The 27,098-nt window shown below is 30.9% G+C and overlaps 1 protein-coding gene across 1 annotated transcript in view; it reads left to right on the top strand.

The window, feature by feature from the left end:
* LOC143197466 (acid sphingomyelinase-like phosphodiesterase 3b) overlaps window positions 1-26,739 on the top strand; it is a 449,763-nt gene extending 423,024 nt beyond the window's left edge. The window contains exons 7-9 of the mRNA XM_076405998.1: window positions 10,704-10,816; window positions 16,330-16,514; window positions 26,220-26,739. Coding sequence (XP_076262113.1) covers window positions 10,704-10,816; window positions 16,330-16,514; window positions 26,220-26,469 — 548 coding nt within the window. The 3' untranslated portion in view covers window positions 26,470-26,739. The remainder of the gene's footprint in view (window positions 1-10,703; window positions 10,817-16,329; window positions 16,515-26,219) is intronic.
* The last annotated feature ends 359 nt before the right edge of the window (window positions 26,740-27,098 follow it).

Genomic DNA, 27,098 nt, shown 5'->3' with positions numbered 1-27,098 from the left:
GACTGTTTCTTAATGCATATTTTTTGACTAATTTTGTATTAGCTACATTCTGCCAATATGATTCCCTTTCTCGATACACCGTGTTTAGCTCCTTTCTCGGGTTCTTTGTGATGGCGGAGAGGGTTGGTTCAAAAAACCCCTTACTACATCCCGACTCGTTCAGAATGTTGAGGCGGCAAAGGCTCTTCCAGCTAGGAACTTATCACGCCTATGAAACATGTGCGTTACGGAGTCTTAAGGAATGTTTGAAAATTCTACCACCTCGGTCCTTCTAGAAGTTTATGATTATAAACACCATAAGGGGTCCTCTACTAGGTATTATTTCTAATACGCTTTGTCTAGTCCCGGTACCTGAGCCCGCATTATCCGGACCACTAGACGACGAGCCTATGGGCATCCTTATTACTAGCGATATGTTATCTCTTTGCTCGAGGCCTTTCAGGTCTTAGCCTAACTTCACCAGACATTTGATACAACGTGAGGTTTTATATTGCCTCAAGTCACAAATATTTTCCCATGTCACAAATATTAGAAAAAACAGTTAAATAATAAATCAGACACCCAAACTATTCAAAAGAAAACTTATAATTTTAACAAACTAAAAATTAAACAATTTTTTAAATATAGTTAAACGTAATTACGTCGCATCACTGCCAACTCCATCCTATTCTGATATAAACCAAACCTCTATGTCTATACAAGTTATTCATCAGATCATTCATTCTACACCAAACACACCGTTATTTCTTCAAAATCCAAAGCTATTTAGCGGTAACACTTCTCTCCTAAATAAACAACCAAGGCAATGTAAGTGACTATTTTCCGGTACGAATAGCCTATAACTGTAGTTAAATAATGGTTGAGTACATACAGGCAGTACGGAATCATTTGACAAGTTTTGGTGACTCCAAATTCCAATACTTTGCGGCTGAATGACTTAGAAACTTCAATCCATCTTTAGTAACCGTACAATCTAAACTGAAAACTTCTGCCCAAATTCCCATTGAATATGTTAGTTCACAGTAACTCCAGTCCGCCTTTACATCCTGAAATTCAATGCTTATGGAAGGAATTAACTAAGTAGAATATAGGGGCTAAGGGCTAAGGGGTTATGACCATTGATTCAACTGTGATAATATTACTCAAACTCTACCTAACCATGTCAAGAAATATTTCGAGTAACTGTAAAACGTCAAATTCAATATCAACCGGTTTTTTCTTCTTTATAAAATATTCATTTTTTTGATGAGTAAGTTGATTCCGGTAAACTGAATGAATCTTGTCAACAGTGTAAATTAGAAAATTTGTAGGATTTTATAGCGAAATCATTCACTTGACTTTAAAATTATTTTATTTTACGAAAGTCACAAAAAATTTAAATAATTAATATTCTTTTTGTTGGAAATTATGTTACTATAAACACTATAAACATCAGCAGCAATCTCATACACATTGTTCAAGTCATTTCCCATCACTCTCAGCTGCAAAATTTAATAGGAAAAATTTATTCTTCACTCTGTGATTCCCTAAAATATATTTAATCACAGCTTTTAAGGATATTCATACGCATAGTTCTTTCTCCCAAAATTTTCATTAGTATAAGTATATTTTCATATTAATAGACTTATAAGCATATCTTATTTTAAGTGTGATATACATTCCCAAAAAAAGAGACAAATGAAAATAGTTGTAGCTTCATATTTATATATTTGCTAATTTAATGATATATTTTACTAGTTTTAGTGGTTAGAAAATATTTCATAATCATGTTAGAAAGAGAGCAAGTATAATAATTATATATTAAATATATTATATTATACATATATATATATATATATAAATATTTATATATATATAAATATATATAAATATATTATATATTAAACATTTTAGAATACTCAATCAGTATATTGTACGCCAAATTAAAAATGTTTTATACTGCAAAGATATTGAAGTACAGGATAAAAATGTTTCCCTCATGCTGTATCATCCTATAAATAACAGGTCAATTAAAAAGTCCCCGGCCTGACACATAGATGGCGCTACTAGAATTAAATCCATATGTTTTTTAGTTAGCCCTAACCACTAAAAGATGCGCGTATAAATTTGACACCTGTCGGATCATTAGTTTGTGAATTATAGCATCTTGGGTGAAGCAACTTTTGTTAGTCTGAAAAAGAATTGATAATACGGAATTTCGCGTATTGATAAAATATTGCTTTTTGAAGGGAAAAAATACAGTTGAAAAAAACTTGGTTTGATGCCGAGTTTCCGGACACTGCTCTAGGAAAACCAACCATCAAGGATCGGTATGCTAAGTTCGGACTTGGTGAAATGAGCACCGAAGACGGCGAACGCAGTGAACGCCGAAAAGAGTTTGTTACCAACGAAAACATTAAAAATATCCACAAAGTGATTTTGAATAACCGTAAATTGAAATTGAATGAAATAGCAGACGCTCTAAAGATATCAACTGAATGTGCACATCATATAATTCATGAATATTTGATAAAAGAAAGCTCTGTGCAAAGTGGGTGCCGCGCGAGCTCACTTTTGACCAAAAACAACGACGAGTTGATGTTTCGGAGCAGTGTTTGAAGTTGTTCAAGCGTAATAAAACCGAATTTTTGCGTCCATATGTGAGAATGGATGAAACATGGCTCGATCATTTCACTTCGAAGTCCGATCGACAGTTATCCGAGTGGAGTGCACACGATGAACCCGCTCCAAAGCGTGAGGAAACGCAACAGTCGGGTGGCAAGGTTATGGGGTCTGTATTTTGGGATACACATGGAATAATTTTCATTAACTGCCTTGAAAAAGGAAGGATCATCAACAGCGGCTATTACATAGCGTTACTGGACCGTTTGAAAGACGAAATCGCCGATAAATGGCCGCATTTGAAGAAAGAGAAAGTGCTGCTTCACCAAGACAATGCATTGTGTCACAAGTCAGTGAAAACGATGGCAAAAATCCATGAATTTTGGTTCTAATTGCTTCTTCATCAAACCTTCTCTCAAGATCTGGTCCCCAGAGACCATTTCCTGTTCACTAATTTCAAAAAAAATATTCGTTGGGAAGAAATTTTCGTCGAATGAAGAGGTGATCGGCGAAACTGAGTCCTATTTTGAAGCAAAGGACAATTCATACTACAAAAATGGTATCGAAAATTTGGAAGTTCGCTATAATCAGTCGCTATAATTAGTATCATCCTTGAAGGGAATTATGTTGAATAAAAAAAACTAATTTTGCCAATAAAATGTTTTTTATTATGGTAGGCCGGGGACTTTTCAATCGACCTGTTATAAACAGAAACAGATTACATACAGCTGGTTTATTACGTACGTGCGTGACATTAACATATTTTAACACTTAAATGTGTTTCATTACAAAAGTAGGATAAAAATATAAGAAATGATAGATTACTTGAAATTGAATTTGATGTTTCCAACGAATATATAGACTAAAATCATTATATTTGACTGACCATTCACTGCTAAATTATACAGAAATTTGAGAAATTTTAACCCGTTGAATTCTAAGGCATTTTGCAGCTACGGTGTACAATTATCGGTGTACACAAATAAATATAATATTAACTTTAACTCCTTCGCAGCACTGTTAACGCACCATGGCATATTAGTAGTAAATACTTCAATAAATATCTAAAAGTATTAACAACAAACGTGATCACAAGAACGTACTACAACTTCTCGAAAACAGAAACTTACGAAGGAACTAATATAGTTACGTGTAAAAGTTGTGGCTTGTTTTAAAACCCTTTGAAGTTTACTGTGAGTGTACATCCTTCAAATGTTAATTAAACTTAGGCCTGAAATCTAAATCCTGGACTTTAATTGTTATTAATAAAGAAAAAATTACTAGATATTTCTAGATTGAAATATATGTGATATGCACTTTCAAATGCAAAAAAAGTCTCCTTTCCGTTGTATGCATATAGCAATATTTTCTAGTAATTTCACGTCTCCTTTAAAACTATATTTTAAACATCTATTATATTACCTTCTATTTTAGATTGGTCGCCAAGAAAATTCGCAAAGTTCTTTCAGTTATCTCCTCTGGAATAGAAACGAATTAAGGACCATTTAATTTTAATGAAGAGAATTAGATAATACTCTGTATTAATATTAATTTAAGCAGCTACAGAGAAATTAAATTCAAAGGAACTATAATAGTAGCAACAAATATAATTATTATCATGAAAAGATGGTTTAGCCGAAGCAAATTCATTTTAAATTTCTTTCTCATTATAGCACTGAACAAACCTTATTTAACTTATTAATATTTTAGAAAAATTTTCTGAATATTTTATCAAAACCATCAACTGAAAATGGACTTCAAATATCTTTAGTTCTATTCAAGAACTTAATAATACGATATTGATTGCAGGAAACAGGAAAACTTCATTATTTGTTAATCAAAATAACGATCCCTGTATTATCGATGATTGCATTAAAGTTCAGAAAGTTATAACTTCGGTTCATTATAGAGGTTTGCGTGCTCCGTAAACACAATACAGTAACACACTCAAATATTTAAAAAGTTTGATAAAGCCGATTGCCTATAACGAAGGCGCATTTTGAATTTAGGACGGTATTGAGATATTGAATATGTTTAGCAGACGTGTCGTTTTTTTTTAATTCAATCTTATTACGAATATTCTCAGAAAAATATTTTATATGGAAGAACACCAAAGCGGCTTAAACATATTCCGAAATTTTCATTTCCTTATTTATGGAATGATTTCTGTTCCTGCGTCAAAGCTCGTTAACATTTATTTATTTACGTCACTAAATGCAAATTACGTATAACATATATAAGTACATATAACAAAATATTGTAAATTAAGTTTAAGTGGCGAGTTTAATCCCTATTCAACATTTACATGGCTGATTTCCCACTTCCTAAAGACCCACACAGAGCATTTTATGCGAATGGCGCCATTCGCAACAGACTGCAAGTCCCACCCAACCTGGCAATTGCGTGGTACAAATTCTCTCGACTGCAGATGAACCCGAGCAAAACTCAGGCTATTCTGTTCCACTGCAAGGAGTTGCTACGCATACCAGCTCCAAATCGAGAGAGACCCTATCCCCTGGCTCCAGAAAATATCATACCTCGGCCTTCAATTCTACCATAGGTTGCAATGGTCAGCTCAAATCCAGCAAGCTATTTGCGAAAGCAGTGGCATTTACAGCTAGCTATTTCCACTCCTTTGCAGAAAAAGCAAACTCCCAATCCCCCAGTAAGCGGCTCTGTATAAAATGCTAGTCCGTCCATTCTGCCTCAACGGAACACAGGTATGGTACAGGTACGTCTCTAAGAGACAACTTGCATTACTCCAAGTGTTCCGATCCAAAAAAGTCCGCGCGTTACTCATTGCCCCATGGTTTATGAGGAACGCGAATACCCACCTAGAACACGCTGAGTTTAAGGCTCTGCCTTGATGCCGTAGAACACGAAAACAATCTGAACAAATCCCTACCCATCCATAAACACCGGTAGATAACAAACCAAATACGACAATACCAGTTCTAACTCAGGGTCTCTGTGATACCCAAAACCTTCTTATCATGAACCAGAAGCGACATCAGCAAAAGACCCTTTGGTTCTAGATAGTCATTCTGGAAAAAGAAAAAAAAAGCTCTAGCTATAGGTGGATTCGCTGTTTCTGTGAGTCCTATATCAAATTTCTCCAAATTGTTTAAATCTAGCAGCTGTTTAATGGAGCAGTACAAGAAATGCAAGTTTATAAGAACAGTAGTATATTGTAATTACTTATAATTTTCTATTGTTTAATTTTTTGTATTGTTTTTAATTACTACAGTGATATAAAATATTATACATATAATAGAATATCTTATATATTTTATATAATTAATTTATCTTCTTTATAGAAAGCTTTAAAAAAGGTTCCAACATAATAATAATCATTTGCCCTCGTTGTCCACAAGAGGAAAAAATTTTCACCCATTTACATTTTTAATTTCAAACATGTTATTCAAATTTAATATATATTCATTACTATATATTATTTATTCAAGGTTACGTATAAAAAAGGCTCACGCCATATTTCTAGTAAGTCATTTAAATTCATAGAATAGACAGACAGAATGCGATCTCCCCCGTATAAAGTTGAATCAAGCATTGTTCGTTTAAACCAACAGATGGCGGCCAGCCGGGTTTTTTACTACAGGGTGATATTAAAAAATAGAATGTTCCATCATCCATCCCACAATTCCCATATAGTTTTCATCACCAATCACAGTGTCACAAAAAACGATTCCTTGCGGCCTGGAAAGCAACGAAATCTTGATGTTGAAACGGCTCTACTTTACATTCTTTTGGATTTCTATATCGCATGAAAACGTTTAGAAGCAATCATTAACTGCTAAACTATCTGAAATTTTGTTTAAGAGTTTAAGCTATCTTTTGTGTAATAAGGCTTGAAGTTGATTATCTTCAAACCTTTTGCCCAGCTAGGCCAATGACATAAAATTCATCACATTTAAATGGTTGACACAAAAACTGATAGTTGGAGGACGGAGCAACATCATATAAGTTTCTAAAAGCGTTTTGTCAGTAGATATATTCCATAACAAACACATTAAAAAACTAAATTAAGAAACATTATATAAAACTATGAAAGAATCAAATAAATATACTTTACCATTTATATATATATATATATATATATATATATATATATATATATATATATATATAAAACAACATGATAATATAATAAAATAATAAACAAATAAATTAATGTAATAACTCATTAGGGTATAGATATAAGAATAGCTGATATTCTGATCATAAGTCAAACGCTTATTGTTGTATCGTAATACATTATTACGGCCCTGTTATGTATATGTTTTCTACATATAATAGAATATTATAATTATATTGCGATGGATCACAGCAAGAACATATTGTAAAATTACAAAGAAACAAGCAAATATAGACGGCAACCTGGAGAATATTAATTAATTAATAAAGTAAATATGTTTCAGTTCTAATTATAAACTAAAAAAATAATTATATATTTTCATACTCTATATATGAAATAGATTCAGGAGTAGTTTTATTATTATTTTTGTACTAGTATTATATATATATAAATAATATTTTTAGAAGTTATATGTGTATTTATTTGTGCTCTAAGTCATCCACCGGATAACAACAAGCATTTCTAGGTAGACTTCCATTGAGTTTCTGAAATGTGACTAAACATTCTCATCTTGTAAAAACACCAAAACACCTTATGGCTGTTTACTTCTCTTTTTAGGGTTTTTACCCAATGCCTAACCCAAATGAATCAATTTCAATTTATATAAGTACTTACAAAAGACAGAAATTAAATATGAATATATGTAATATTTTTGTATAATATATATTGGTTAAAAATGTTTTACAAATGTTCATGATCTACCACCAGTATTTTTCATATTATAACCAGTTTACGTATTTTTTGATATTAATTAATGATATTATTTATGTAATCCAAAAGTTTAATGAAATATCGAAGATTTTTAATTGACCTGGAAAACCCTTCAAGAGCCAACTCCCACAGGATTTATATTTAATAATAAATAACTCCTTTCGGACATAACATAAACAATCTGATCCGAACTAAATATTGATTTTTCATGGATTCGCGTTCCTTCGCCCGAAACGCAAAACGAAAGAAATGCTTCATAAACAGATCGATCACTTAATCAATTCATAATTCACCTCATAAAATTCCCCCCGAAGTAACGTTCAATTATAATTTTAATTTCGTTTCGGTTTACGATATTAATATACACTCGCCCACCAAAAACCTGTCTCGCTCGGCAAAAGTGGTGTTAAGTTTCAACGGTCTTCTTGTTGGTTTTGTCCTTTATAAACAAACCTTTTCAATTATTAAATTGGACGACCTTTTACACGACTTTACCGAAATTTATTCGGCACCGTTGTTTAGAATTTATCCGAAAGTTACCTTTCAGATGTAAATATTTCCACGGCATACGGTTTTCAACTTTGCGCTGTGGTTTCCTAAAAATAACTGAGTTGTTTGAAAAAGTAAAATGTTTCCGTATTGATAGAGGTGTGCTATTAGTTAATTAATATTTATAAACTCCCTACAATTAGATATAATTATTTCCATGACTAAATATATATATATATTTAGTACTAAGATACCTAATTCTAAACTGACTGTACCCTGTAAAAAATATATTAAAACTGTTTCGATATTTTCCCTCGAAACAACTTTTTGGAATAGTTACAATCTAATGTTCAGTCAAGGCTAACTGGGCTGACTAGTCGATATCGCACAAATTATTGGTTCTTTTATTTATAGTGTACTGTTCAACTTCCCACTCCCCTTCTTTCCTCCACTTCGATGTTAAGTATATTTATTAATAAATTTACCAATATCACTAACAATTCACTTAGCTAACACTCTTACTTAAACTTTCTACCTTGCTTGAAAATATTGAAGATACCTATGTTATCTGAAGTCCTGGAATGGAAAAGCTCAAAACATCCCTGAGTCAATCAGACCAAACACTCAATTTCTCATAATCGGTTCTCGAGAGAACAGTGTCTACTTATAAATTAAACCAGTAGCAATATTTCGGGCCTAGAACAATTCCGATATATTTTTTTCTTAAACGTTCCAGTTGATCCTGGGTATGACTTCACTCTGAAAGCCAATAGTTCATAGTTTAAATATACTTATTAGTACTGCTTGATGTATCATACCTTTATGTTGGACACATTGGGTATGCCCTTAAAAAAATTTATTTAAAATATTTCAAATCCTTTTTATGGAAAGATTTTATAACCATGGATATATAGGGTGTTTATCAAATAGTGTGTATTCAAATGGTATATTAACTAGATACTACAGCAAACTATAGCTTTAGATTTGCATTTACTTGTGCATTAGGCATCCAAGTAGCTTAGTATTGTAAATACTAACCCTCTACTGCTCATGTGCCAAAAAATTACAATATCAAAAGTATTGAAATTATGAATGACATAATACAATTACCGAAATATTCATTTATTGAGATTAAATCGGCGATACCGTGTTGAAAGAACTTCCGCACTGTTTCTAAACTGTATACCAGACATGGTATAAGTTATAACTTGAATATATCTGATGATCATTATATGTGTGTTCCATTAACATCGGAATGTAGTCTGGAATTTCTGAAAAACAATTCTTTTTTGCCGCAGTACGTCCTAGGTACTACATCTTACTAGTGACGCCATGTATACAGCAAGACTTTATTTAAACAAGACAAGATTTCAGTGTCGATAGTTCTCCTGGACTAACTCATGACTATTTGCACTTTTGTGACTTCCAAGACCTTACAATAACTCATCTTTTTATCTGACAAATTATGATACCGCCATATCTAAATATTTCAAAATTTTATTTTCAGTTATTTCGTGCAACAAATATTTTCCATTGAAGTGGATCCTTCATTGCTGGTAAACATCTGGAAATGTTGTTTGATCAACTATTAAACTCTCCGAAACTTCTTTGAAAATTTCAGGTTGATTTTTATCTTATAACTCTTGCAATTCATGGTCTTTCAATATTTTGGCCATACTTTGTTATTGATGCCAAAATAACCATAAATAAGATAAAATTTAACAGTTATGTAATATGTTATTTAGGTGTGGTGTTATAAATTCTTTTGACCAATAGATATCGTTGATGAATTTACAGGCATGGGTCCAATACTATTAAAATATTAAATACTTTTTAAATATGAGTTTTTTTCAATAAAACTGTGTCAATCTTAAGTAATAAAGTGAAACCCTGTCTTTGTCAAGTTGAAGCTATATCTCGAGTTCTTATAAACAACGAGGCAATTGACTATCTTTCGTTCTCCTGCATACTTTCACCAATCGATGTTCTCGGCCATTTGTGGTTTCTTGTATTTGCGCTATTTGTTTGCCTAAATGGTATTCTAGAATTTCCCTACCATATTTTAAGAAGTTCTGAATGGCCACCATGTCTACTGTAAAATGGGTACAACGTGCATATCATTTCCATTAAGGAATACTCAATTTATTAAAATAGTATTATTACATAGACGTGTTGCTCATTTGTCTAACTTCACTTAAGATTTGCAATCAGTAACGGAATAAAAATCAAAAAGTTAAATAGTTACCGCCAAAACACTGGAACAAAAATCGATTACTGCTTCAGACGGATATTATTTTAAATAATGAATATAATTATATTTCTAGGGAAATAAAATTAACAATATATTAACATAATAATACTTTCTAATATGAAATATATTTAGTGCCGTTTAGTAACTTACGGTTTAAAATTAGGGCATTTTAAATGTATTTCTAAATAACATCTTAAAGAACATCTAATACATTAGTAATACCATTTGTTAAATAACAAGTTTCATTTATAATGATTTAAATATTAAAAATTAAATTTTCATCGGTATAGACCTATATTTCTTTCTCTCTCTTTAAAATACACTGAACCAACATTACAGACATAAATTCAGACACTGTCCAATTTTTTTCCCTCAGTGGAATGCTATGTAAGATTTTATTACGGAAAAAGAGCGGAAAAATACTTATAAACGTCGTATTTTCATTTTATTTTTCTGCGAAACAGCAAACCAACTTAAACTAATTTCCAACTTTTTTAGGTCGACCTATCTCGTGGGCAATGCTAGCGCCATCCATCACCCCTAAGAGGACCCACGACGGACCCAACAACCCCGGATTAAGAATTTATAAATTTGACAAGGATACTGGACAGGTAACTGGCCGTTTCTTTTTTGCTCCGCTTATGTAATTATTTCGTATCGTAAAATATTAACGACACACAGGTTCCTATTTAGTTTTTATAGGATTATAATCGAATTTTCATGATTACCTTTTTTCAATAAAAATTGAATATTTAAATAAATAAAATTATAAATGAAGCTTTATAGTCTCTAGTCTGTCTCTGTCTCTAGTTATTTTATTAACAGATTTCAAAAAAGGAAGAGGTTCTATGTTCGGCTGTATATTTATTTTAATATATGTTCGCCGATTTGTCCGTCAATTGTGCACCGATTTTCAAAATTCTTTTTTCATTCGAAAGAGTGCACTTCAGAGGTAGTCCCATTGGAACTTAGTCACGATCTGATTTTAAATCGAGAGAAAACCTCAAATTTCAAAGGCATTAACATTGTTTTTACATATTTTTTATTTAAAATAATTTAGATCTTTGGATATAATTTTACTGCTGAATTAATGTGACCAAAAATCGGAACTAGTTCAGTATAAAAGCCATTCAGTTGGTTTTTTTAACACAAACCATATGACTTCAAAGTGATCAGTTGGCAGTAGTTAAAATAGTATTGTGAATAGATAAATAGCTTTAGGTAGTTATTAAGCTAAATTGTGGATATATAGTAGAATATAAAATACGTGTATTAGATATGTTAAATAAAGTTTTATGTTTATTTTTAAGTAGTTATTGCAACAATTGTTATGTACATATTTTATTTAAAAACATTTTTGTTGTGTTAAAAATCTAAATTTAATTATATTTTACTACTTAGTGAATTCTTTATTTATTTCTTTCAAGTTCGTTCAATATTTTTTTATTTTTTAAATCTATATCCCAATAGATTATTATCAGAGGATGCAAGGTTTACACGATAATAATATGAGAGTGAAAGTATCTGAAAACTTCGGTGTAACTAATCATTCGTAGATTATCTGGGGGCATTTAAGATACTTGTTGGGATTTTGTTCACAAAAATTTGTATTATATATTATATTACTTTTAATCGGATATCGCCATAAGTATATTTCATATGGGTTTTAGAATTTTAAAATTCAACTTGCTTCAAAGAAGCCTTCTGAGAATCACCTGGTTCAGATTTCAGCCCAGAAATTTCAGAATTTTTAGAATGACGGACGGATGAAGACAGCACATTTATTTGAAATTAAACGGCATTGTATGATATTTGAATAATTTATTGATCTAACTCGCTTGAAATATATGGAAATCGCAAAAATTACAATTGTCATTAAAAAAACATTGTATTTAAAGAGAGATAATGTTAACAACAAATAAATAATGCTATATATATAAATATATATATATATATATATATATATATATATATATATATATATATATATATATATATATATATATATATAATTTAACAGTGTCACCTTTAGAATATCTCACCGAACAATACCATGTAGGACGGATTTCCTTCCCTATAAACAGAGTTTAACACCATATTCGGGCTACGTACACACATACACACACCTACGTATACACGTCGCACGTACAACAAAGACCACCGAACGGGACCCGATAGCCCAGAATCTTATTTCCGTTTGTTAGGCCTCTCATCCCAATTCCGGTTCGAAACTTCCAGTTCGTTTGTATACAGCGACATGTACGCCGTTGCTGTAACCGTATTATTTCATAATATAGGCGTTAACGTTAGAATTAACGTGGGTTTAAACGCAAAATATCAAAGCTTAAGATCTTTGGCAAATATTTCTTTAGTATAACGTACCAGTTTATTAAGAAGATACCCATATTAATATACTAAATATGAATGTAAAAAGAACAGGGAATACGTTTTAACATTTAGGTAACAATTTGAATATAAAATAATTTACATTCAATTTAACTTACTCCACACATGTTAATAAGAGGAACCCTGGAAAAGTAGCATTTATAGATTGGAATTAAATATAAAATTGTTATAAAATTTACTATTTTATATTCATTGATGTAAATATATATGACATTGATTTCTCACATGTGACACCGTATAAGAATTGTTTTGCTGTAATTGTTACCATTATATCACGAATTAACAAAATAGACAAATATTATAAATAAATTTGTGAAGAAAATATTAATACCTGTAACCCTATATCATTAAGAATATAAAAATCTAGTTAACCATGAAATGAACATATAAACTTAATATTATAGGAATATTTTGAAATATTTTTGTTTTAATATTATAATCTCTTCAGCATTTATGCGTGATTTAGCCTATGGTACAAACATTTAATATTAACTAACATACAGAATTTTCAAAATGTAGACTTTTTGAATACTAAAGACATTTCAACTCTTAGTAAATGGTGTTTCCAGTAAAAATTTCAACAATACGGAATATGGATACATATAGAAAACTGTAAACTTCTCGAACTATTTTTATATCCAACAATATTTCTTGAACGATTTCTTGAACACAAAAAAGCAAAAGGTAAAAAGTATGATAAATGGTATTCTTGAAAACTATGTCCTAATTTTTAAACTATAATTGAAAGAATAGAGTACGCTAAAAGAACTGTGAATTGTAATATTTGCAGATATGTTAGCTTCAAATATAAGCAGTTAGCAATAGGTCATCTTAATTTTATATAATGTTGGGATATACTATACATTTTTACAAACGCACATGACATTGAAGATGATGTTGCATATTCCTTGACCAATCTGATGCTCGTTGATGATGGCACTATATTCGCTGATACGGACGTTGATAAAAGTATCGACGACTGATGCATCGCCTGCCATTGTAAATCTCAACGGGATCCAGTTAGAGCCAATGCAGGGGTACAAGTACTTGGGTTTAGAAGTAGAGAAAAGAAAGTGGCATCCACCGCTGAAGTAATAAGCCGAATCGGTCAATCTACAGGAGCTTTTGGTTTTCTACGATAGGGCGTGTAAAAGAGAGGAAATAGTACATTAGATATTGAATTCCGCCTCTTTCGAATATTTATCTTGCGAATCCTTCTCTATGGCTCCGAAACTTGGACACTATTACAGTGTTACAGACACTATTACTTACAGAGCTCAATCTGTAAGCTTGGGGTCCTTTTTCTAATGCGATGACTAATTTGAATTCTATATATTTATCTCCCAGATTATATCAGAATTGAAACCATTCGTTTAATATGCGACAATCAGTGTTGAAATAAAGAACAAATTCAGAGATGTAGATTACAATGGTTTAGATTCTCGAATCAAACGTGAACGAAAACCTCACAAACTTTCTTCGGGAAATTGACCTTTTGGATGGAAGTTACAACGAATAGCCCTGAAAAAGACATGAACAAAAATCTTTGAAAATTATCTGAAAAATAGTAGATTAACATTACCTGAGGCCAGAACAGCTACAGCCGATCATCTTTGGCAAAATATAATTATGAGATAGGCTGTATATTAATTATGAGATGAATTGGAGCGCCAACGTTGACTTGCAACAACCAACCAGCCCATTATTAATCGAGAAATAACTTAAAAAGTCAGATATTAAAAACCTACACGTATTGATACATCAGAAGAGCTACATAATTTTAATATTTACTATTTGCTGTAAGGCAAATATATTCTTATTCCTTTCAATCGGTGAAAAACCTGCAGATCACAAATGGGGCAAAAGTCCCGCTACCATTTCATTTAGATTAGTTTCGCTTTAACCACTGTATTTCCTAGACGTCCAAATTTTGTTATGGATAAATATACGTCTCAAGAACGAGCAGAAATAGTGAAAATATTTATTGAAAATAATCGCTCCATTATTGCCACTCAGCGGAAAATGCGTCAAAAATATCCCAATCATCCAGTGTCCCACCGGTACGGTACGACAGCAGACAGGCCTCGTTCTGGGGAACAACGGACGTCTAGTAACGTCTAGTAAAATCTGGCTCTGATGCGCGATAGTATTGCAGAGTCTCCAGAAACATCAATTCGAAGACGTGGTTCCCAGTTGCACATTTCTGCACGGAATTTAAAGCGAATTTTGAAAACTGATTAGAAAATGTTCCCGTACAAAATTCAGTTAGTCCAAAAATTGCTACCGAGAGATTCTGATTAACTAGTTGAGTACAGTAATGCAATCCTAAGGCTGTCTGGTGAAGCTGAAGATTTTTCGTCTAAATTGATAATGAGCGATGAAGCCCATTTTCTTCTCAGTGCCCACGTCAATAAGCAGAACAGTCGGTTTTAGGGAACACAGAATCCTTAATTAATTCATAAAATATCATTGCATACACTTAAAACAACTGTATGGTGTGGCATTCATGCTAGAAATATTATTGGTCCCAATTTTTTTTGAAAATGACCAAGCTGTTAGAGTTACTGTTACAGCTGAACGATACCAAGACATGATTTGAAATTTTCTTGTGCCTGAAATGAAAGAGCAAGGACTAAAGGACATGTGATTTCAGCAAGATGGGGCCACAGCACACACAGCTCGTTCAACAATTCAATTATTTAATAACTTTTAACAGATCTCCGTATTTAACAGCACCAGACTTTTTCTTATGGGTTTTAAATGACTCAACATTTCAAAAGACAACATTCGTCACAAAATTGAATAAATTCCACCTCCGATGTTGCAGGACGTCATGAGAAATGCCTTTAAAAGAGGCGAAATTTTCATGGCGAATGGCGGTCACCATTTAGCCCATATAATTTTTCAATTATAACGAAAAAAAGTAAAGATCAAGTTTTTATGAAAACCTAGCTTACTTATCTTTGGTTTGAGCAAAGTTATAAGCAATCAAAATGGTAGCGGGATATTTGCCCCATGTTGTATAATAATGTAGTATATAGGAATAGAGTTAATTGGAAGTGATCTGAAGATACAAAACTTAAATATTCTCTAACATTGGAGAAACTAGAGAAGGAATACTCGAAAACTAATATATTAGTTCCTCTTCATCCTCTAACTACTAATATATGATGATTGAAAACATTCTGTAGATGTACTTTCAAAAGTTTTATGAAAAAAAAACCATCAAAATGATACATTCTATATTACTTAATGTTACTTTATTACACTATATTCTACACCTTATTACTATATTACTTTGTTCATTTCATTGGTTATTTAAAATTAATTTTGACAATAACACCTGCTCAATTCTCACTTCGTCTGAACCTTTTCCATAGTTTTTCTATTTAAATCAGAAAGTCTATAAATATTAATCGATTTAACAAAAAAGCCCTATCAGAAATGTAGCAATGCTTGTTGGCAATTTATTTCAACAGCTTTTTTCGGCACTCAATTATTCCATAATTGATATTTGCGAAGGAATATGGTGGCGCTTTCTTGGAAAAACTTGTTTTTTCTCGTCGTCGGAAGATTGTTTCGAATCAGCGCCAAATTGCCCCGCATAAAAGGGCATTAATTATAGCCGCCTTCTTTAAAAATCTAATTTTAATTAAACCTGCTCGAGGGAGCAACGTTAAAAAAATCGCATTAATCCCAGCTCATCTCATTGTTTCAGGTCTTCGACTACACCCAGTATTATCTGGACCTATCCGCCGCTAATTACAACGGGAAAGCGGATTGGGTAGTTGAGTATAACTTTAGCACTTACTACGGAATTAATGACATAACTCCTTTGAATTTGCATAGTCTAGCGGACAAGTTTACACAAGAGGCAACTACCGACAATAGCGTTTTTAACAAGTAAGTACCAACGTTTTGGCTAGTTACGTTCGACTTTTATGATTTAGATTTACTACTCCTGTCTGTTATAAAAATTAGACTTTTTATTACACAGTTCAGTCTAGTTTGTCCTTGATAATGAATGAAACAAAATAAAATGGTAATAATACGCTTGTATTTTAAGAATATATATAATATATATATATATATATATATATATATATATATATATATATATATATATATATATATATTTATTACTCTTCGTGAGTCCACAATCTGCCCTATTGGCAATAAGTATTTCTTATGTTATATTATATATACATGGCATGTAGAAAATCACTTCATTAAACAATCTTCTGTATAAAATATTATCTTAATTAATTAGTCTTATTCTAAAGCTTATTCTAAAGTCTACATATATCCAGTAATCAGATCAGGTGGTGTTAAACGTTTTAGGCTACGCACTTCACTATCACGTCGCATATTTAGCTGATTAGCGAGTACATTGGGATGCACTAACACTCTAGTACTTCATACAAACACGTTGAATTACACTCGTTATAGGTTCTAAAGGAATATCGCGTTGTATCACTTTATTTGAAATATAGTACGGAGCATCAACAATGGCACGCAATACGTTATTTTGGAACCGTTGAATGATGGATATATTAGATTTGCCAGCGGTACCCCATAGTTGGATTCCATATGCCCAAATGGGCTTGAGTATAGACTCTTATAGCAATACCTTGTTATCTAATGATAACTTGGATTTGCGCCCGATGAGCCAATACATTTGATATAATTTTAGACCCAGTTGTTTCCGTTTAGAGAGCATGTGCTTCTTCCTGGTTAGGCGTCGATCTAAGTGCTGATATTTATCATTAGAGCATGTCTGCTTGGGGTAGTTGACGATGATTGATAATCACTGGTGTACATGTTCTTCTACGCATGGTAACCGTTATATGCGTAGATTTTGTTTCATTGGCTTTAATGCGCCATGTCTTCAACCATAATTGTATTTGCTCCAGGTGGGTTTGTAGGTTTATTGATGCTGTGACTGGGTCTTCATGGGATGCTAAGTTTGCTGTATCGTCTGCATATGTTGCCACAGTAGTTATTTTTGTGGTGGGCAGATCAGCCGTATATAGAAGATACAGTACTGGACCCAGTACTGGCTTGCGGAACTCCTGAATATATGGGATTTAATTTGGTATGTTCATCGCCTTGATTTACAATAAAATATCTATCAGTGAGATACGACTTTAGTAACTGATAGTCCGGATGAGGGAGAAGTTTCTTTAGTTTAACCTGCAAGCGTGTATGCCATACTTTGTCAAAAGCCTGAGATATGTCTAGAAAAGCAGCCGAACAATATCTTTTGGCATTTAGGTCAGCGTTTAGTTTGTTTACAAGTCTTACACTTGTTCTATAGTCCCATGCTTATTGCGAAAGCCAAACTGATGTTCTGGAATAATTTTTCCTTTTTGTATTATATAGTTTAACTTTTTTATGTAGAATTTCTCGAAAACTTTCGAGATTATCGGTAATAAACTTATAGGTCGGTAGGAGGTCACATCTTCTGGTATTTTTCCTGGTTTAAGAATCATTAATATTTTAGCTACTTTCCAGATACTAGGGAAGTAATTAATTCGTAGCATAGCATTAAATATAAATGTTAGTAGCTTTATACACTTTTCTGATAGTTATTTTTGCCAGTTATTAAGTCATAACCAGGAGCTTTTTAAATATTAATCTCTCTCATTATTGTTTGTTTAACTTTTTTTGACCGTTAATTTCTCGTGCGGTAGATCCATTTGAAATGGCGAATCTAGAAAGCTAGTAATTTTACTTTCCTCATCTCTCCACAACGAATAGTCTGTAGCCTCAGTTGATGTCAAGTTTTCTAGGTATTCTTGAATGCCTTGGTTTTGTTCAATTTGGATTAGTTCTTTCAGCTCTTTTATTGCCCTATTAAATTTTCTTTTATTCTCTTCAGTCCTTTACTGTTGCCAATTTCGTCGTAACTTTCTTTTTTCTGCTATCTTTTTCTGTATTGTACATGATATATGTGTATTTTTTCTTGAAAATGTTTCACTGTTAGGAGTCGCGGAATATTCTAGTTCCTGTATATTTTTTGTAAAGCTTATTGTTGCTATTTCTATATCCATTTCAGTTTGTAACAATAAGTTTAGAGAGATGTTTCGGTCTAAGTTTTCTCTAAATGAGAGCCAGTTAGTTTTATTATTGCACAGAGAAGGGGGTTTATCTTTGATTGTAATTTTTGGAGATATTGTTACTATTATTGGTGAATGATCAGAAGACAGGTCGAAACATGATTCTGTCTGACACTTTTTGGATCAATATTTTTTGTAAAACAGAAATCTATTGTATGTTTTTTTTATTTCTGTCTGAAGGCCAATATGTTGGTTCACCAGTAGAAATATGTTGTCAGTTATCTGTCTTTATTGCTTTCAGCAGTTCTCCACCTTCTCTTTCTATTTATTAAAAATATAAATAAGATTAAGTTTTATTTATAACTAGTCATCGCCATGTGATCGTAATTTGGCCATAATTTATTAAGTTAATCATATAACCATGTTATCTTATAACAGCGTAAAGGGTATAATTAAAAAATTATATGTTACCGAAATTTGTTGCCGCAGTTGTTTCAGAAATGTATTTGATATATAGTTTTATTAAATAATATATGTCTGTATATTAAAACATACCAAAATATGGGAAAATTATCTGAAGAACTAACACTGGCTAACATTTTTTCAATTGCATTTAATTAAATCTAATTTCCTTTAACTATCAATAATCAACAAAGTAGTAATAAGTGTAAATTACTACGTTATTAAATTTGATATCAAAGTATCACAACTAAGAATATTTTTAGAACTCTAACAACTTCAGAGCATTAAATATAAGTATACATGATCTTTGTTTACTTTTATGTTACAAACAAACATAAGTATGGAATAATAAATGAAGTATTATATGTTTATATATTAAAACAAAGTATATATGAATAAAACAATTTTGAAAATGTTGTTTGACTCTAGCATGTATTTTAAAATAATACCAAACACAATTATATAATTTATTTTTTACAATTTAGAAATGTATATTTAAGGAATGTATTTACAATCATTAAATTAACTACTGATTTTCCATTATTTAGGTCTATAAAGTAAATAATCAAAATAATTAATACATTGTTTAAAGAATAAAATTTCATTTAGCTACATATCTTATTGGATTAACCATTAAAAACCTTAAAATTTATCAGTGCATTAAAATGTTTACAAATGTACTGTTAATACTTCATAGTTTCTTCTACTTATCTTAAGTCTTCCATCTATGCAAATGATGTAGTTTGTTTCACTTTAAATTTTGCATATTTTCATTATTTCATTTATGTATTTATATAGTTCTTATCTTTGATCCATATATCTCATCTAAAATATATATTATAAAAACAATAAATATACCAGGATGATTAAAAGAATAATTTATTTACTTAAATTTTTAAATGAAATTATATTGTTCTTTGCTTATTTATTTCACTCTTCAATCTCGCCCTTAAAGATGGCCCCTCTTAATTATGAATAATGTTGTCACCACTAACAATACATATAATTTATTTATGTATTCCCTAAAAAAAATGTAAAATGTAACTTTATATTATCATATAACCTTTTAATAGTCCCCACAATACTGAAATCATCAAACCTAATACAAAATCTTAAACAATATGGCTTAAAATTAAGTAATATCGTTAAGAATGTTTTGACTCACTCATTTTTCGTTTTAATTGGGAACGTAGTGCTACCACATTCTATACTTTCACGTTGCACCTCCGTACTCAGGTTGTCCAAATTTCACACTGCCCGATACTCCCGCTTCCATCAGAAAAGAAGCAAACTTTTCGCTAAGTCGATTAATATATAGACTGTGACCAGACATCATAAAACTACCTAACAGAAGATGATTCCAAGCTACGAAAAAGGGCTGTAACTATTATAAAACCTAGCCATTTCGTTATTGGAACAATGTAGTATGGTCTAATGAAACATCGTTTACATTGTTTCCTACAAACAGTCGCATTTACGCATGGAGAATACCAAAAGAAGAGTACACTCTGAACTATATGGTTGTTATGTTATGTTATACAGTTAGCCCTCTGATTCTTAACAGTGGCTGGATGAATATTCCGACAGCATTATTACTATGATATAAGGTTAGCATAGTGCTACCAAACAATGCTATGAAATAAGATAATAATGCATCCAAACACATAGCCAAAAATGCACAATCTTTGCTTGGAGAGCATCAAAATATCAAGAAACATCCCTATCCAACATAATCGCCAGACTTTAACATAAATAAGCCGTTAGAGGGAGTCTTAAAGTACAGAGTGAGCGTATATTCCTATCACCAACCTCATTAAAACATACTACAATAATGATACAACGTTCAGTTTTCTCTATCTACATAGATACTCCACGAACTTTTTCTGCGAAGAATTGCAGCCATTTTAAAACCAAATTTGTGTTAGGCCCATACCGGATTAATTACAAAAATATTATGTATATGTTAGGTATTCATATTATTTTGTCAATTCCTAAGAACTAAACTGTAAGAATTTTTCTTAGTAAATACCCTCAAAATGAACAAATTATCGGTATATATACAAGCACCTAAGATATGAATTGTAATATTTTATTGGAACAGTGCAAACTATTAATTTCCTTTTTTATTGATGTTCATATATTTTAATAAATCAGTAGAGCACATTAATAATTTTAATTAGATATTAATACTGCTAATACTAAAAAACGTAACGTTACCATGGATATTAACAATATCAACTATACAACAGAATTTGGGTTTTGTGAATTGTAGACAAAGCGCTTACTGTAGCCATGAATTCAGAACAATGTTTGTTTCATTTAAGATATTAGTTAATGGATTTTCCAAAATCATAAAATAAATGAAGTATCAAATTCTATAGAAACCTAATAAAATAGCCAAATTGTAAATGTTTACTGCTTAATGATGGAAATATTATACATACTATTAACCAAACATTTCTGCAAACCTACAAAATAATTATGGTTGGTTCAATTTAGAAGTTTTTTATAGCAGCAAAATTATAAATCAATTATTTTTAATTCGTAATTATTCTTTTTTGTTAGTCAAATATTCATATTAGGTCAATTTTTTCTAGTACTCCATGATATTGCAACTTAAGATAATAAGGAGTACGTGATTATCAAACTTCTAAAAATATTTCATAATAATATTTCATTATTGGAATAGAACGTAATTCATTTATGCCCTATTCTAGTTTTCTTGGCTAAGTAGATTTTTGTAGTCTTCTAAACAACTACAATATTTAGAATCTTCAATTTTAATGAGAAACACTGCTTTAGCCAATATGTAAAAGCAATCCTCGGGCAAAAACATTCAATAAATTACCCATTAACAACAATACAAAGGTATAAAACAATTTTGTAATAAAAACTATGTTCATGCACGTTATTCACTTTATGGTTGTTTGTAAAAAACATTATTTCAATTAAATAAACATGAAAAATAAATATCTAAATCAAATTTATTTTAAAGGGATATTTATTATTATTACTAGAAAATATTTTGCATAAAAGTTTTTTGACTGCTTGCCGACTCGAATAAATATATTCTTTTAATTCTACTATACTGTTTACTTTAACTAAATAATATCTAACTAAATAATATACTTATTTGTATTTTATTTTATATTAATGCTATATAGCTTCATCTTTATTTAACATTAATACTGAACAAATATAATGTTTAAAGTTTGAATGAATATATGATAAAATAACATATAACAAATTATATTGCCAAAAGTATTTCCAATAGTCATCCAATAGTACAAACTACCTCCAATGAAGGCCAGATAGAGCAAGTAATATAAACAGATAAGGAATTAAAACTTTTATTCATGGTCTGATTAAGTGCTTGAGTGAATCCAAATGCTATAATTAATTTGTTCGTTTTAGTTTCTCGCCGTAGAACAGAATTGATCAATAGGAAAAACGTGGTCTCACATCATGATAATCCTAGACCACACACATCTTCATAGGCTGTCCACGCTATAGTCTATACCTGGCCTCGTCTGAGTACCATTTGTTCCGAACTCTCCAAAACTCTGTTAACGGCATAAATCTGTTAGAGCTATATTCTAAATTACAAAACAGGTTAGGTACAGATTTTCGATTAAAATTATCAAGGGTTCTACAGTAACAGAATAATGCTTTCACCAGTAGAATTATAAAAATTAATGAATGTTTAAAATTTATATGGTTAAATTCGTTTAAATTTAAAATTTCGTTTGTCTAAGTTGGCGCAATGGTATAAGCGACAGGACGGTCAAAAATTTTAGGTCGTAAATGTATGCTTGTGGTTGTCTCAATATTTGTGCTAAGCAAGAGTGCAAAATCCGACAAGGAAAGTGATACCAGTCACACCAGTAACCAGGCTAGGTAAAACCGAATGTCGTCTTGGATAATTTCCATGTTGGTCACTCGCCAGTCGGTAGGCTTAATTCTGAGGATCGTAGTTCGTAGCCCACGTTGGACAGTAGGTCTAGTCCAGATAAACCCTCGTTTGTAAAAAGGATATATATATATATATATATATATATATATATATATATATATATTGTGAATTGTAAGTTAATTTCTTTATCAAAAAAAAATGTTTAACACATCTATTTATAGTATCCAAGTACAATATTTAATGTTGGTATTACAACGGCTAACAACGAACTAAGAGAACTGATTGAAATGATAGAAATTTATACAATAATAGAAGTTGTAAATAATAGTGAATATATGTAGACTGTTATTAATAATAGAATTCATTCATAGAGAATTCGACTGCATATGGTGAAATCATCAAAGTACAATGTTTTACATGCAATTAAAATTAAACTAAACTCTTACTTCAGATGTCTACTGATATCATTCGAACAAATTTAATGGCGTATTGTTGCAATAAGGGCCAACAATAGCAAGTAACAGACGAAAACTGATCCTCTTGCACGACCACAAGCAGGAAAAGTTGAAGGATACACTGTTGCAGCTCTACTGGAAGAATGCTCAGTCCACAATCAATTCACTAAGGATTACCACTTTTTCTGAATGAGGCAGTGACTTGGCTCGCTCACGGCTTCATAATTCTGAAGAAGTGTAAACATGATTCGATGTTTCACTCTGCTAAGCCAACATCATTCTTTCGTCGTCAACGTTGTCAGAAAATGACAAAAGTTGTATAAAGTTATAGAAAATAGTTTGATCTGTATACTAGCAAGCCTTTAATATATTACAATAAACAATATTTTCGATTGCAAGCAGTACTACTAAAACCACCCAAGTTAAGCACAATTTGAAATAGAACTAGGATTAAATATCAGACCAAAAATATAAATCTAAGAGCAAGGATCTAAATTATAAACATATAAGGTTTATACGAGAACGAATAAGAGAAATAAAGGCTTAATTAAGAAAGGCTTACCGCAATGAATTAAAAGAGGGTGCAAACCTACTTCAGGAACAAAATAAGAATGCATATGATTATTATTACATGAAATAATCAAATAAACAACAAACTATTTTTATGTGGGACTCTGCTTACCAGATTCGTTCAATGTATATAAGGTCAGAAATATATGTATTTTCATGACTAAAAGCAACAGTAGTAATAGACAATAGTAGGAATGGGAAGAACAAATCATTTAAAATTAAATGGCATACATAATAAATAAAAAGTATATTTCTGTTTTCATAATGTTATGGTTATAGTTATTTATAAACTTTGTGACTTGTAACTATTTTCTTTCCAGAACAATTTAACTTAATGTAATTTTCTAGACTAAATAAGTACTTGTACACTGGTAAAAATAGGGTGCACTACATTTATTTCATTCAAATTATAGGGCTACGAATGTAATCGCATCATGACAAAAATTGGCCCTATAAGAAGCGTACAGCTTAGTAGTTGTTTGAGATATTTCGATAACTTACTTGAATGGTGATATTAATGAGTTCTAATAACAGTTTACGGAATGTTATCTTCTTTCCGTAAGTCTAATTTTTAGAATTTATGTCAGAATGATATATTTTAGTCAGCCTAAATTACAGCAATTATTATCGGTGTTGCTTTATTTTTAATGATCTAAAATAAGAAGCGTACAATAATTATCTTGAAATGAACAACATTAACTATTGATAAGTAATTTTTGTATGTTTGAATTTTTTTCTCAATAAATAAATGGCCCAATAAGAATTTATTAAAAATTTGATATTTTTTTCTTTTATTTTTTCATGTTTTCGTCTTTTGAAAACTAGTTAAAAACGTCTTTAGCGCTATCAAAATATATTCAGTTGAAAAATCTCCACTTTACTGAATAAAAATTACTAATCTAGAAAATAATTATTTATAATTTAGAATTTTATATTTATTCAAAGCAAAATAGGTAGTACTATAATTGTTCAAATATGTTGGTATTGGTAATATACAACTTTTAATTTATAATTAAATTAATTCGTTTAAAAATCAGATTCAACCGCATCAGATCAAAATATTTGAAACAGTTATTATGGCATATCGCATTGAGAAAGTATTTCATCTTGATTTTCTGATATAATTTCTGATATGATCATTTCAACCTTTCGTTCAAAGAGTTCAAAGTGTTAAAGCTATAATATAAAATGTAAACTTTAACTAAAATTCCACAAGCATTAACTTAACACTCAACTGTACCAACACTTAACTTTACGCTTCCAAATTGGAGCCACATCATCATTCATCATTCCTTGTTATCATTCAAGCCGTATTCATTTTGGCGAAGAACATGTGTGAGGTTTTGCTTATGAAAGACATCTGATTTGGATGCTATAAATCAAGGGATTCAAAACAATTCTTAGGATAGGTGATAATTTACAGCGGAGAGGTTAGCTGACCATGGACCACTGTCCTAGAAGCAAGATATTTGATACTATGGGAGATATTAGGCCCTCATCTGCGATATTCATTCCATGTTTCTTTTCAGAGAATATATACTATGGTTTCTACTTGGCTGAATATATATTCCATTGAGACAAGGTTTTTTGACACCTTGAATGCCTCCGATACTACCGCCTGTTCGACAGTGTTTCATATGGTCGACCTGATTGTATTCGTAAGACAAGGTTTGGAGTATTTAAGAATATAATTAATTTTCGATTTAGAAACACAGAAATGTCAACTTTAATTAATTTAAGCATAGCTTGGCGAAGAATAAATTAGAATAAAAGAAAAATAGACTTTGAATTATTGTTAAAATATAATCTTAATGCCGAATTTGTAATAATTTTCAGAGCATTATCAGAAAATAAATTATATGAGTTTCTCAGTTAAAACAATTAACGTAAAAAAATTTAAATTCACAGAACATACCTGGAGTAACAAACTTTCTTGGCTGACAAAAATATAAGGTTTTTTTCAGTAACAATTTTGAATTAATCAGTATCGTGTTATGCACTTATCTAACTGCAACTGAGTGTATAAAGATTAACAGTTTATAAGATGACACCTATGACCTGTAAAACCTGTTTATAAGAACCAAACTAATTATACTATATTTGACAAATAAATTATGGAAATATTATTCTAATGTAGTTATTGTTTCAGGTACTACAAAGCGAATTCTGTGAAAATTCATAACCGAGCATCGACAAATTGCGACGACACGTGCGCTCATACACATTACTGCGCCATTACTCGAATAGATTACGAGGAACATGGTCAATGTTTGAAGATAGCAGCTAGTGCCCTGTCCTCGTCCTCTTCTTTTCTCCTTCACGACGCCAAAACCAAGCTCTGTCTGGCCGGCATCGTCAGTGTGCTAGCAAACTTGTCCTTCCGGAAACTGTTCGAATAAATTGTACGTACTAATGTAAATTTATTACCATACTTCAACATAAGTAACGTAAAAGAGTAATCATTATTTTTTGAAAAAACAAAGAGTAATTTAATAAACGATCGGACTGTCTAATTAATAGCGGCGTTTATACAGGGTGACTTATAAAGCTATAAGTATATAAGTCAAAAAAAGTATTTAAAATTATTGATTAGGTAATGTAATGCTTCTAGCATGATCGATGAATCACTCGATTTACATTGAAATGAAATAAATGCTTTTTATATAATACGATAGCTCATATATGGGATAAAATATATAGATACACGTATAACGACAATATTGTTTCTTTAGTGTCGTTTTAAATTTAATATTGATGATCTATAAAAAATCATCTGACCTAATAGAGTGTAAAAATAAACATTTAATTATATAATATGAAAAAAGATTTGCTTCATTTTAATACAAGATCTAGTTCAGCAGTAATTATTGAACTGCTGTATATAACCTCAAGTAATATTTAGATAACTTTCAATTAATGAATATTTCAACTTAATTATAAATCAACTCCATTACTCATTTATAAATGTACTAAATTTTTTTCTTTATTTAAAATTGAATTGAAAAGAAGAAATTCTTGAAATTCTTTG

This window comes from Rhynchophorus ferrugineus, unplaced genomic scaffold, assembly GCF_030347505.1.
Source record: "Rhynchophorus ferrugineus isolate W39M unplaced genomic scaffold, kcgeb_rfMv2 rfM1, whole genome shotgun sequence".
Taxonomy (NCBI): domain Eukaryota; kingdom Metazoa; phylum Arthropoda; class Insecta; order Coleoptera; family Curculionidae; genus Rhynchophorus; species Rhynchophorus ferrugineus.
Note: the sequence above shows the minus strand (reverse complement) of the source record. Positions and strands in the feature narration are given on the sequence as shown.